The sequence below is a fragment of the Coenobita brevimanus genome, chromosome 34, assembly GCF_032717465.1.
Source record: "Coenobita brevimanus isolate Jiangsu-jjx chromosome 34, ASM3271746v2, whole genome shotgun sequence".
Taxonomy (NCBI): Eukaryota; Metazoa; Arthropoda; class Malacostraca; order Decapoda; family Coenobitidae; genus Coenobita; species Coenobita brevimanus.
In genome coordinates, this window is record NC_136987.1 from 23413010 (window position 1) to 23425854 (window position 12845).

General features: G+C 42.0%; 1 protein-coding gene across 1 annotated transcript; it reads left to right on the plus strand.

The window, feature by feature from the left end:
- Nucleotides 1-12261: 12261 nt before the first annotated feature.
- On the plus strand, nt 12262-12633 carry LOC145396023 (zinc finger BED domain-containing protein 5-like). Its single transcript, XM_080269487.1, has one exon. It carries the CDS (start codon nt 12262-12264, stop codon nt 12631-12633), a length of 372 nt encoding a protein of 123 aa, XP_080125613.1.
- The last annotated feature ends 212 nt before the right edge of the window (nt 12634-12845 follow it).

Genomic DNA, 12845 nt, shown 5'->3' on the forward strand with positions numbered 1-12845 from the left:
TGATGGTGGTGATGATGGTGATGGCCATGTATGTTAGTCTGGATGCAATTAAAGGTAATTTTTAAAAAATATGATGATGATGATGGTGTTGATGATGAAAATGAAGTTGGTAATGATGGTGATGGTGGTGAAGGTGGTTATGATGGTGATGGTGAAGGTGGTAATGGTGATGGTGGTGAAAGTGTTAATGATGGTGATGGTGGTGAAGGTGGTAATGATGGTAATAGTGGTGCAGATTACTTCAGAAAATGTTAATCTTACTTCACGTCTTGTAATACGTGATGCTGTAATACATGTATAATGTAGCAAGAAAAAAAGGAAGAGAGAAGAAATGGGGCAATTGAAACAAACTGGGAAAGAAAAAATATTAAGAAAAAATTACAGTGAGAAAGAAACATGACAAAGACCAATATAACGAACGCAGGACAGAAAAAAAATATGATGTAATAATAGAAATTAAAAACGACCAAAAATAAGAAAGAAATCAGAAAGAGGAAAGGAAGAAATATGAAAAGGGACGAAAGAAGCAAAACAAAACAAAGGGAGAATAAATCGAAAAAAAAAGGAAAAGAAAAGAAAATGAAGGAAAACTATCATAAAAGGAGCCTTTCAAGTATGCTGGGTTGAGCGTCAGTCACCTTTGTTAGAATCTCAGGCGGCTCCACCTTGTTCCATCTTGGTTCCTACTTCCCCTGTTGTATTATTGCTGTAATAGAGGGAAGAAGGAAAGGAGATAGAAAGGAAAGTAAGAAGGAAAAATGAAAGAGAGACCGTAAGAAGAAAAGACAATGAAAGAAAATACAGCATGAAGAAAAAGTATGGAGAAAAAAGGAAAGGAAAGGACAAAGAAAAAGGAAGAGAAAAGGAGATAGGAAACTGAGAAACAAGGATGAAAAGGAGCGAAGGAATGAAACAAAATAAGAGACAAAGGAGAAAGAAGTATAGGAGGAAGGGAATGAAACAAGACAAGGGATAAGGGACAGGGAAGAAAAGGAGGAAGGGAAAGAAACAAGACAAGAGATAAAGGAGAAGGAAAGAAGGAAAGGGGAAAAGAGTGCAGCTAAAGTGTAAGTGGTTATAGAATATCGGTAGCCTGTCTCAGGCCTCCCTATCTTACTTCTGCCATGTGATGGCCCGAAGAGGGTGGGAGGTTACCCCCCAGTGTTTGTTTCTGTTTTGGTAAAAAAAAAAAAAAATGCTGAGTTGGTAAAAAATGGAGAGTGGAAACATTTTTTTACATAAAAAGAGAGGTATCCGACGAGACAAAATATTTTTTTACATAATATTTTAAATTATATCTGGAGGACAAAATGCTCTAGTTTCCCTCCTGTCAGGAGAATAGTCTAAGCAAAAATCAAGTACCCGGTTTCATAGTAATCAAGGTGCCTGGACCAGGACCCCATTCACCCATAGAACGGTGGCAAGGGAGGGGTGGGGGGGTCGGGGCAAATTTGTATGCTCTCCTGCTACTGGTCTGGTCATAAATACCTCCAAATGTCATGACTGGGTCAATTGGTTTAATCAGACTACTAAATAATTTACATGGTGTCTATTTTCTTGTCAACAATATATCAGGCTCGGGTCCAAGTTCAGGTGGTATTATTCTTCTTTTGTTTTTCAGACCAGGGTCTCTTTGCTTTTTCAGACCCGGGTCTCCTTTCTTTTCAGACCCGGGTCTCTTCTTTCTTTTCAGACCAGGGTCTCATTGTGTTTAGAGACCCGGGTCTCTGTGTTTTCAGAACCAAGTCTTTGTGTTTTCAGACCAGGGTCTCTTACTGTTTTCAGACCCGGATCTCTTCTTTTTTTTCTTACCCTGGTCTGAAAACACTAAGAGACTCGGGTCTGAAAACACAGAGACCCGGGTCTGAGAACACGAAGAGATTCGGGTCTGAAAAAAAGAAGAGACCCGGGTCTGAAAAAAAAAGAGGAGACCAGGGTCTGAAAAAAAGACGATACCCTGGTCTGAACGAAAAGAAGAGACTCGTGTCTGAAAAAAAAAAAAAAAAAAAAGCAGACACCCAGGTCTGAAAAAAAAAAAAAGAGACCCTGGTCTGAAAAGAAGGAAGAGACCCGGGTCTGAAAAAGGAAGAGACCCGGGTCTGAAAAAATGGAAGAGACCCGGGTCTGAAAAAAAAAAAAAAAAGGGAACCGGGTCCCTTAGTGTTTCTGACCCGGGTCTCCTCTTTTTTTCCAGATCCGGGTTTCGTCTTTTTTCCGGACTGGGGTCTCGTATTTTTTCAGACCAAGGTCAAATCTTATTTTTCAGACCAGGGTCTCGTATTTTTTTTCGGTCCATGATCTTTTCCTTGTTTTCAGACCTGGATCTCCTTTTTTTTTTTTTTTTTTCAGACCCGGGCCCCTTTTCTTTCAGACCTGGATCTCTTCTTTTTTCAGACCCGGGTCTCCTCTTTTTTCACACCCGGCTCTTTTTTTTTTTTTTTTTACCCGGGTCTCTTCTTTCTTTTCAGACCCGGATCTTTTTTCTTCAGACCAGGATCTTTTTTTTCGGACCCGGATCTCTTTCTTTCCAGACCCGGGTCTCTTCTTTGTTCTGACTCAGAACTCCTTTTTTCAGACCCGGGTCTCTTCTTTTTTCAGACCCGTCTCTTTTTGTTTTCAGACCCGAGTCTTTTCTTTTTTCAGACCCGGGTCTCTTCTTTTTTCAGACGGGTCTCTCTTTTCGGATGCGGGTCTCTTTTTTTCAAACCCGGGTCTCTTCTTTGTTTCTGATCGGGTCTCTTCTTTTCCTCAGACTCGGGTCTCTGTTTTTTTTTTTTTTTTTGGTAACCCGAGTCTCCCCCCCCTTTTTTTCTTTTTTTTTACTGACCCGGGTCTCTGCTTTTTTTTTTTTTTTTTTTTTTGCTGACCCAAGTCTCTTCATTTGTCTGACCCGGGTCTCTGTTTTTTTTTTTTCTCTCTGACCCGGGTCTCTATTTTTCTTTCAGACCCGGTCCTTTCTTTTCTTTTTTTCAGACCCGGGACTCTGCTCTTTTTTCAGACCCGGTCCCTTCTTTTCTTCTCAGAAACATGTCTCTTCTTTTTTTTCAGACCCAGGTCCCTTCTTTTCTTTTCAGACCCGGGTCTTTGCTTTTTTTCAATTCCGGGTCTCTTCTTTTTTCAGACCCAGATCTCCATTTTTTTTTTTCAGACCCCAGTCTCCATTTTTTTTTTTTTCAGACCCCAGTCTCTCCTTTTTTTCAGACCCGGTTCTTTTCGTGTTTTCCTACCCGGGTCTCTTCTTTTTTTAATATCCAGGTCTCTTCTTTTTTTCGGACCCGGATCTCTTATTTCTTTCCGGACCCGAGTCTGCAAGAAAAGAGACCAGTTCTCTTCTTTCTGTCAGACCCGGGCGTCTTCTTGCTTTTCAAACCCAGGCCTCTTCTTTTTGTAGACACGGGTCTCTTTTTTTTTTTTCAGACCCGGATCTCCTCATGTTTTCAGACCCCGAGTCTCATCGTGTTTACAGACTCGGGTCTCTTAGTGTTTTCAGACCCGAACCTCTTCTTTTTCTGACCCATGTCTCTTCTTTTTTTCTGACCCGGGTCTCTTCTTGTTTTCAGACCCGGATCTCTTCGTGTTTTCAGACCCGGGTCTTATCTTTCTTTTCAGTCCCGGGCCTTCTCTTTCTTTTCAGACCCGGGTCTCATCGTGCTTACAGACCCGGGTCTCTTAGTGTTTTCAGACCAGGGTCTCTTAGTGCTTTCAGACCTGGGTCTCTTCCTTTTTTCTGACCCGGGTCTCGTCTTTTTTCCCAGACCCGGGTCTCGTCTTTTTTCAGGCCCTGGTCACATCTTATTTTTCAGACCAGGGTCTCGTCTTTTTTTCAGACCAGGGTCTCGTCTTTTTTTCAGACCCAGGTCTCGCTTTTTTTCAGACCCGGGTCTCGCTTTTTTTTCAGACCATTATCTCTTCTCTGTTTTCAGACCCGGATTTTTTTTTTCAGACCCGGATCTCTTTTTTATTTTTCAGGCCTGGATCTCTTCTTTTTTTCAGGCCGGGGTCCCTTCTTTTTTCAGACCCTGGCCTCTTTTTTTTCAGACCCGGGTCTCTTCGTTTTTCCTCACCCTGGTCTCTTCTTTTTTCAGACCCTGGTCTCTCCTTTTTCTTCAGACCCGGGTCCCTTCTTTTTTTTCAGATCCGTACTTTTTTTTTTTTTCAGACCCGAGTCCCTTCTTTTTTTTCAGATCCGTACTTTTTTTTTTTTTCAGACCCGGGTCCCTTCTTTCTTTTCAAACCTGGGTCTCTTTTTTTTTTCAGACCCTCTCTCATACTTTTTTCAGACCCTGTCTCTTCTTTTTTCAGACCGTTGTTTCTTCTTTTTTCAGACCCGGAACTCTTCTTTTTTTCAGACCCGGGTCTCTTCTTTGTTTCTGACCCGGGTCTCTTCTTTGTTTCTGACCCGGGTCTCTTCTTTGTTTCTGACCCGGGTCTCTTCTTTGTTTCTGACCCGGGTCTTTCATTTTTTCTGACCGGGTCTCTTAATTTTTTTCTGACCCGGGTCTCTGCTTTTTTTTCTGATCCGGGTCTCTGCTTTATATGGCCGGGGTCTTTACTCTTTTTTCAGACCCGGGTCCCGTCTTTTTTTCCGGACCCGGGTTACTTCTGTTTTTTCAGACCCGGGTCTCTTCTTTTTTCAGACCCAGTTCTCTTCCTTTTTCAGTCCCGGACCTCTTCTTTTTTTCAGACCCGGTTCTCTTCGTGTTTTCCGACCCGAGTCTCTTCGTTTTTAATACCCAGGTCACTTCTTTTTTTTCGGACACGGATCGCTTTTGTTTTCGGACCCAGGTCTGAAAAAAGAGACCGGGTCTCTTCTTTTTTTTCAGATCCTGGTGGGTTCTTTTTTTCAGAGCCGTGTCTCTTTTTTTTTTTCTTTTTTTTTCAAACCTGGTTCCCTTCTTTTTTCAGGCCCGGGTCTTTTTCTTTTTTTTCAGACCCAGATCTCTTCTTCTTTTCAGACCCGAATCTCTTTTTTTTTTTTTTCAGACCCGGATCTCTTCGTGTTTTCAGACCCGAGTCTCATCGTGTTTACAAACCCAGATCTCTTAGTGTTTTCAGACCCTGGTCTGTTCTTTTTTTTCCGACCCAGTCTCTTCTTTTTTCAGACCCCGGTCTTTTCTTTTTTTCAGACCCGGGTCTCCTCTTTTTTCAGACGCTGGTCTCTTTTCAGACCCGGGTCTCTTCTTTTTCTCAGATATGGGTCTCTTCTTTTTTTCAGATATGGGTCTCTTCTTTTTTCAGACCTGGGTCTTCTTTTTTTCAGACCCAGGTCTCTTCTTTTTTCCGACCCGTCTCTTTTTTCATACCAGGATCTCTTCTTTTTTCTGACCCGGTCTCTTTTCAGACCCGGGTCTCATTTTTTTTCTGACCCGGGTCCCTTCTTTTTCTCTGAGCCGGGTCCCTACTTTTTTTTTCATGTCCCGGGTCTCCCTTTTTTGTGACCCGGGTCTGTTCTTATTTTTCTGACCCGTGTCCTTTTTTTTTTTATGACCCTTGTCTTGTTTATTTCTGAGCCGGGTCTCTTTCTGACCCGGGTCTTTTTCTGCTGACTTTTGTCCTTTCTTTATTTTGCTCACCTGGGTCTCTATTTTTTCTGTCTCGTTCCTCTTTTTCTACTAACTCTGATTTTTTTTTTTTTTTTTGACCGTAGTCTCACATCTTTTTTTGTCTGACCCGGGTCTCTTCTCTTCTTTCTGACAAGAGTCTCTTTTTTTTGTGACCAGGGTCTCTTTTTTTTCCTTACCCGTTTTTTTCTGAACATGGTCTCTTTTTTTTTTTTTTTTTTTTGGCACCGGATCATTTTTCGGCATCGGGTCTTCATATTTCTGGCTGGCCCCGAGGGTCTTCTCGCCCCCGATAACGTTTTGCCCCAGGACTCCTTGTCCCCTGGTCTTCCTGCCGCAGGGTCTTCTTGCCTCCTGGATCTTCTTGCTCCCGGGGTCTTCTTGCCCCCAGGAAATTTTTTCCCCGGCAGTTTCTTTTTCTTGGGATCGTATCTCTCATCCTCTCTCCACCTCCTACTCGGGCTACTCCGCCGCCTGATGCTCTCACTCCAGTCCTAGCTGGAGTTGTGGGAATGCTTGAGGGTGGCATTGAAGACTTTGAAGGAGTTGAGAAGGACGTTGAGGGTGGCGTTCAAGGCGTTGAGAGGGGCGTTGAGGGTCAGGTCGGTATAGGTCGGGTCGGCGTAGGTTGGTTCTTAATCACTCAGGTGGGAGTAGGTCAAGGTCTGGAATGTTACTTTTTTATGCAGTCGTCGCGATGATTCTAAGCGTTTTGATTCTTAGCACTTTTGTATTTTCTTTTCTCTTAATTTTCCAAGGCTTTTATATTACGTGTCGCAACATACGTGTGGGGCGTCACTGTGATGAATTTGGGATGTAATCAAAGAGTTGCCTTCGTGTCGTGTTGTCAATTGGAATTGCCTGTGGACCTGCCCTTATTACATATGTCGAACATCTAGCTTGTAGAAAAGAAATTGAAAAGGAAATAATAAAATGTCATTAGAAACTTTATAAAAACCGATTTTGTAATAATCCTGCACCTCTCAGCCTCAATTCCATCCTCCTCCTCAACCTCCTCCCATCATCCTCAACTCCTCCCCATCATATACAACCTCCTCCCCATCATCCTCAACGTCCTCCCCATCACCAACTTCCTCACCAACATCCTCAACCACCTCCCCATCATCCCCAACCTCCTCCCCATCACCCATTACTGGATTAAGGTGTCTGGCTTTAGATATAGATAGATAGGGTACAATATGTAGGTTATTGGACGGATAGACAGATGAAGAGATAGACAGATGAAGAGGTAGACGTGGATAGAAGGATAGACAGATAGATAGATAGATAGATAGATAGATAGACTGACAGATGAAGAGATAGATGAACAGATAGACAGACAGATATATTAATAAAGATAAATACTCGTTCTTCTCTCGATGAAGTCGAGGACCTTGCGCAGCTGAGTGAGAATGAGAGTTTTTCGTGCGTCCGTCTGTGTGCATTGTACCGGCGGCAGTTATGTACTGGTAATGATGGCTAAGGAGTCCAACGAATCCTGTCAGGCTGTCGGTGTGCCCTTGTCTTAGTGATTCATACTCTTATTTTTGAAGACTGTGTAAGGAAAGACTGGTCCATTGTATTAGATTCTTGGATAATGTAAAAGATTAAAACATGAACGTAAATAGTGGATTGGCGGACTGATTATCATAAATCTTATCATATAGGAAGAGAGTGAAATTCAGAGAATATACAGTGTGAAAGATATGAAGTTAAAACTTAGGTAAGATATAACTACATGGTGAGGGTGGGATGACCAAGGCCACTCTGAGTTTTGTCTGGTATTAAATAAAACTTATTAACCTGAGTGCCGAGTAGGAGAGAGAGAGAGAGAGAGAACTACCAATATCTAGCCAGAGTACTCGGACAGCAGCTATCGATGCCTGACCTAATAATCACTATACATCTTCTGATCTCCCTCACACGAGAACCAGTAACTCCCCTTAAGTACTGTTTCCAGGATTAATGTAGGAGTCTGGCGGTGGAGAAAGTATGAACGAGGAGAAAAAGAATACGAAAGAGAAGGAGACAGTACGAAAAATGCGCAAGAGTTTATGAAGTGAATAGGGGGATACATGAGAGGGATGAGCACAGAGTTCGGAAGAGAAGAGGGTGCGTAAGTTGGGATATAAATTCATTTTCGTTTTGCGTATATTATTTTTATTTATGTTGCCATACATATGACTTTATTCAGGTTAGAGGAGAATTATTCGAAATTTAAGAATTACATATAACTTCTCTTCATCCATTCACTACTCTCGGGTTACCCAAAGATAAATAAAATCTGGCAACAGCAAGAATAAACACTAAAGACAAAGCAGAACAGCCCTACCTCATTTGAGTGTTGCAGTGGCTAAATCAATTTAGTATTATTTAGGTAGCATTTTTCAAGGCTCGTGTAGTTTTGTCAGGGTGTTGGTAGGAGTCTGCTATGTGCTCAGTGCAAGCAAGAAACCGGAAAACAATTAAGCATGGAGATGTATACTGAAATATATCCTTGCTACCATCAAATAAATTAATTGGCTGAAGAGCTATATTTCGTGCTGGAGTAGCAGGATATAAAATTCATTCATATCGTCAGTGCTCGAGGGCTTTGCTAAGGTGTGTAATATCATCTGGTAATATAAAAAATACGCCAAGAAAGACGCGCTACATCAGAGTGGTAAAGTAGAACTGTTCTGGCTCATCTGAGTTTACTACCACTGGAATTAGCATGTCATTTGTTCAGGCAAAGACTACCATTGCCTCGGATGTGTTGTCAAGGTTTATGTGAGAGTGTGAAATGGAATCAGAACAAAAGAAATAATAGGATAGCGATATAATAGTATATAATAAAGTCATAGAATTTTCCCAGCTCACTAAGTTGTCTTTTTCTGCTGGTTATTTTTCCTATTACCGGACAATTATGTTAATTTTTTTATGAAATTTCTCTTAGAAAAAACAAGTTTGCTTCTAAACTCTTCACTAACGAACTTTTTTCATAATCCGAATATTATCGTTTGGCGATTGTAAGAAAAAAATCGGTAAGAACGTCCTGCGCCACTAAAGGTGTAAAAATAACTGAAAAGGTAAAGCTAATAACGGTAAAAAGAGCTAGAACCTGCAGTTACTATTGAAGGGCTACAGTATTACCAGCTTCAGTACGATGATATCAACATTATTTTATTCTGACGAGTGCAACTATCACAATTAATATTTCTTGTTATTAGAGTGTTCCCTGATGGGGAACGGTTTAATAAACCTTATATCTAATCTCTCCAGTTTAACAGCTGTTTCCTGTTCCGAATGGAATTCCTTGAGATGGCAATAGTAACAATTTAAATATAAGTCTTCAGGTCGGATGGTTAAGATAAGATACTAAAGGGGAGAAGGTGGAAATAAGATAAAGGATAATAATTAAACAGGTATCTCCTCTACAATGATGCGGTTGATTAAGGAATTACAGGAAAGGTTAGGAAGGTGCGTGTGAGTTGAAATAATGCTAATGGATCTAGAAGGGGAGGTGAAATAATAATGTTAACAATCGAGTTAAAAGTGAAAGCCTGATATACAGTGCTTGAGGAGGGGTCGGAGACAAATGGAAGTGACAGAAAAATAAGTCATGTACATTAAGTAAAATATAAAAGATAATATTTATTTGTGCTGCTGATGTTGCTCAAAATTGAAATTGGCGTTAGAAAACAGTGTGGATGTTTTTACTGACAGGAGCTGAAATGCAAAATACTAGTTTTATGTGACAAAATTAGTGTTGGTAAAATACGGTGTAGATTAAATTACTAATTTGTGCACTGGCCAGTGTGCATTATTAGGTCCATCTATATTGAAAGAGGCTACTGAAGGTCGTGGGGCCAGGAAATTACTGAGGACTTCTTTCAGTGTTAACTAACTGTAGATATGGAGGACTATGTAATGCAAATGACGGTTATTAATTCAATTACACCCAAACTAGGAAGTAGGGAAGAAATAGAAGATATCATGTTATGGAAAATGGCGACAGGAAATACGATGGAGGGGAACCATGCCTAAGCACGTGACATAGAAAAAAAATCCACCGTAATCCTACTTTAGAAGGATGTAGCCAAGTGAGAACCTTGGCCTCTACAGGATATATCTTTGTTTGGGTGGGATGGAGTCGTGCCCTGTCCCGTTGGTTAATGAGGGGATGGCAGGGGCACCGCTGATGAAGGTGGGACCACAGAGAGAGATGAAGGGGGACCAAAGGGATGGATGGAGGGGGGACCAAAGAGAGGGATGAAGGGGAAACCACAGAGAGGGATGAACAGGGGACCACAGGGAGGGGTGAAGGGGGGGGGCAACAGAAACGTATAATCGGGGACCACAGAAAAGGATGGAGGGAAGCCACAGGGAGGGATGATAGGGAACCATAGACAGGAATGAAGGGGTAACCACAGGAAGAGATGAATGGGGGCCACAGGGAAGGATGGAATAGGGGTCACAGGGAGGGATGAAATTGGGACTGCCGGGAGAGGTACAATGTATCAAGGGAAGAGATGGAGGGGAACCACAAGGAAGGATGAAGTAGAATCACAGGAAGTGATGAAGGTTTGAAGGGGGACAAGAGGGAGGGATGAAAGGGGACCATATGAGGGATGAAGGGGGACGAAAGGGAGGGATGAAAGGAGACCAGAGGGAATGAGGAAGGGGGACCACAGTGAGGGACGAAGGGGGACCACAGGGAGGGATGAAGGGGTGGGCACGGAGAGGGATGAAGAGGGGGCCACGGAGAGGGATGAAGTGGGGACTGCGGGAAGGGGTACAAGATATCAAGATATTATGGGGAGGGATGGAGGGGGGGGGGAACCACAGGAAGGGATTTAGGGGGACCCATAGAGTGATAGAGGGAAAGCAATAAAGTACAGTCGTTGGTGGGGCAGGGTATAGCTGATGGAGTCCTGACTATTCTCACTTTCATTATATTGTCTGGTCGATACACGAGAGGGACGTTTTGTTAATAGACGAAGATGACTCATATGGCTGGGAGGGAAGAGCAATTTGTAGTTATTAATTCCTTTGCCTTGACGCTTTCCTGCTTTTTATTATTATATCAGTGAGAAATTGGTGATGATGATGATGACAAAATACATCAGGGAGTGGTGAATGGTATTAACAGACACCGTTTCTATATATCAGGTGTTCCCCAGGTAGGATAAAAATTATCCAGGGATAGCAAGGATTAAAAAATAGTGATGTCTTACTGTCACATACAATAGATTCTGCAAATTTACTGCTTAGTGACGAGAGGTCTAACCTAACCCCGCGGTTCTCAAACTGTGTCGCGAACCCGCAGGCGAACCTCCGAGAGGTCGCGAGATGATCTTATGGGGTCGCAAGATAATTTCCAGAGAGAGTGAAAGAGAAGGAAAAACCGTGTGATCGCTTTGCAGTGTTGTTTTTTAAATTAAACTAGAATATATGTAGTCTAATGAAAACTAATACAGTGATTGTCTGTCTATCTATCTGCTGCCAGACACCATAATCCCGTAAAGGGTGGCCATTTGAGTTATTTGTTTTACGGGGAGGGGCACTAACCCTCCACCAACCCACTTGTTAACACGTATGGAGGGTGTATGGATCGGTTATATGGTTACCACCCAGCGTTCTAAATGATTTATTGGCTTACAGGAAACCATTTGGCTTGTCACTCAATGGAAAGCCACCTGTAAAGGAAAGAAAAGCAATAAGAAGTGACAGGAAAGATGAGAGAAATAGGAAGACAGGAGGGCAGGCACAGAAAAAAAATGATACAGGCTAAGCAAGAGGTAGGCAGCACTACATCAAGTGAGTGGATGATGGTCGCCACCACCTACCACTAACACCACCTACCACTAATGTATAATTTAGGCAGCGTTATGTTTTGTACTCAGTGCTTCACGAAATGTTACAGGTACGTAAAGCATTAGGGTGGAATGTAGGGTGAGAAATATATGTGAAAATTGTGTTAGAAACTTTAAGAAACGTCGGTCAACGGTAAGAGTACAACACAGCGGTTGCTAAGCCTACATCTGCAGTATCCTTAGCGTCTTGTGCATGCTTACCGTTGAAGTTTACGGAAATTTTTGAAGAAAATAAAGTCGTTTTGTTATTAAAAATCTCGAATTGTGGTATGTACTCATCAGCATTGGATGTAAGATAGTATATATTAATTAACAAATGTTCAGTTCTTCATTTGAGTTCAAAGAGACAACTGATGAAAAATTTATTCACTCAATGCCCAGGATCAATATATTCTTTCCCCTTTCCCCCGTCCCTTACCACTTTATTCTGACCAAAACTCTTACACGTCAGGACTTGCTGGCGCTGAGCTCCATTGGCACACATGACAGCGTCCTTGAAACTGCGGGTAATACAGTAAACAACAAATCGTGTCTCATGAACACCAGGCTGTCCGCAACACTTTGCAAGGATCATGAAGCCCCACTGTTCCACACACAGGCCAGGTGACTTTCCCGGAGGAAAGTTCTCGCCCACCTGTACGAGTTGTGAAACGAGGTGCGGATCTTCCCGATCGATTCTGGATCTCAACCATCTGGCTGTCCCTGTTTGGCTGTCAAATCTTGCCTGTATGTCTGACATATTTGAAAAAAATATACTGAATTAATAACAACAAGCACCAACGACAGACATCTTGTCTCTGTTTGATAAGCTCAATGAATTCATAAGGTAGTAGGAACGATGAGCCATGCGAGTAGAGGAGGGTAATATAGAAATATTTCCCATAGATGGAAAATTAATGGAAAGGAATGGACTGAGTCTGAATAACATCAAGGAGATGATCACCTGTTACCACCGGGACCTTGTGGACCATTTCAAGAAGTGCTTCGCAAAAGAAACAACTCCAGAAAAATATGACTGGATACGACAGTCGTTCACAGCTGCTGGGGATCAACTGTCATCAGACCTGGAGGACGCACTGCTGGAGCTGTCCAGTCATAGTACATTACGGACAAAGTTTGCAGCAAGACCCCTGGTTCATTTCTGGATTTCTGTCTCAGGGGAATATCCAGGATTATCCAGGGCTATTGATTTCTTTCGTATCGACCTGCTTATGTGATTTTTTTTTTTTCACTGACATCTGTTAAAAACAATTACCGATAACGACTCAGTATTTTTGTTGTCTCCGTAACAAACCGAGAATGGAGTTGTTTTACTCCAAAAAATAGGCCCATTCATCTCACTAATGAAGATAGATTATTATTAATACATCTGCTTGTAAACTGGTGTGAGAGAACAGAGAGTAATCTAATATTTTATAGCTACGATCCG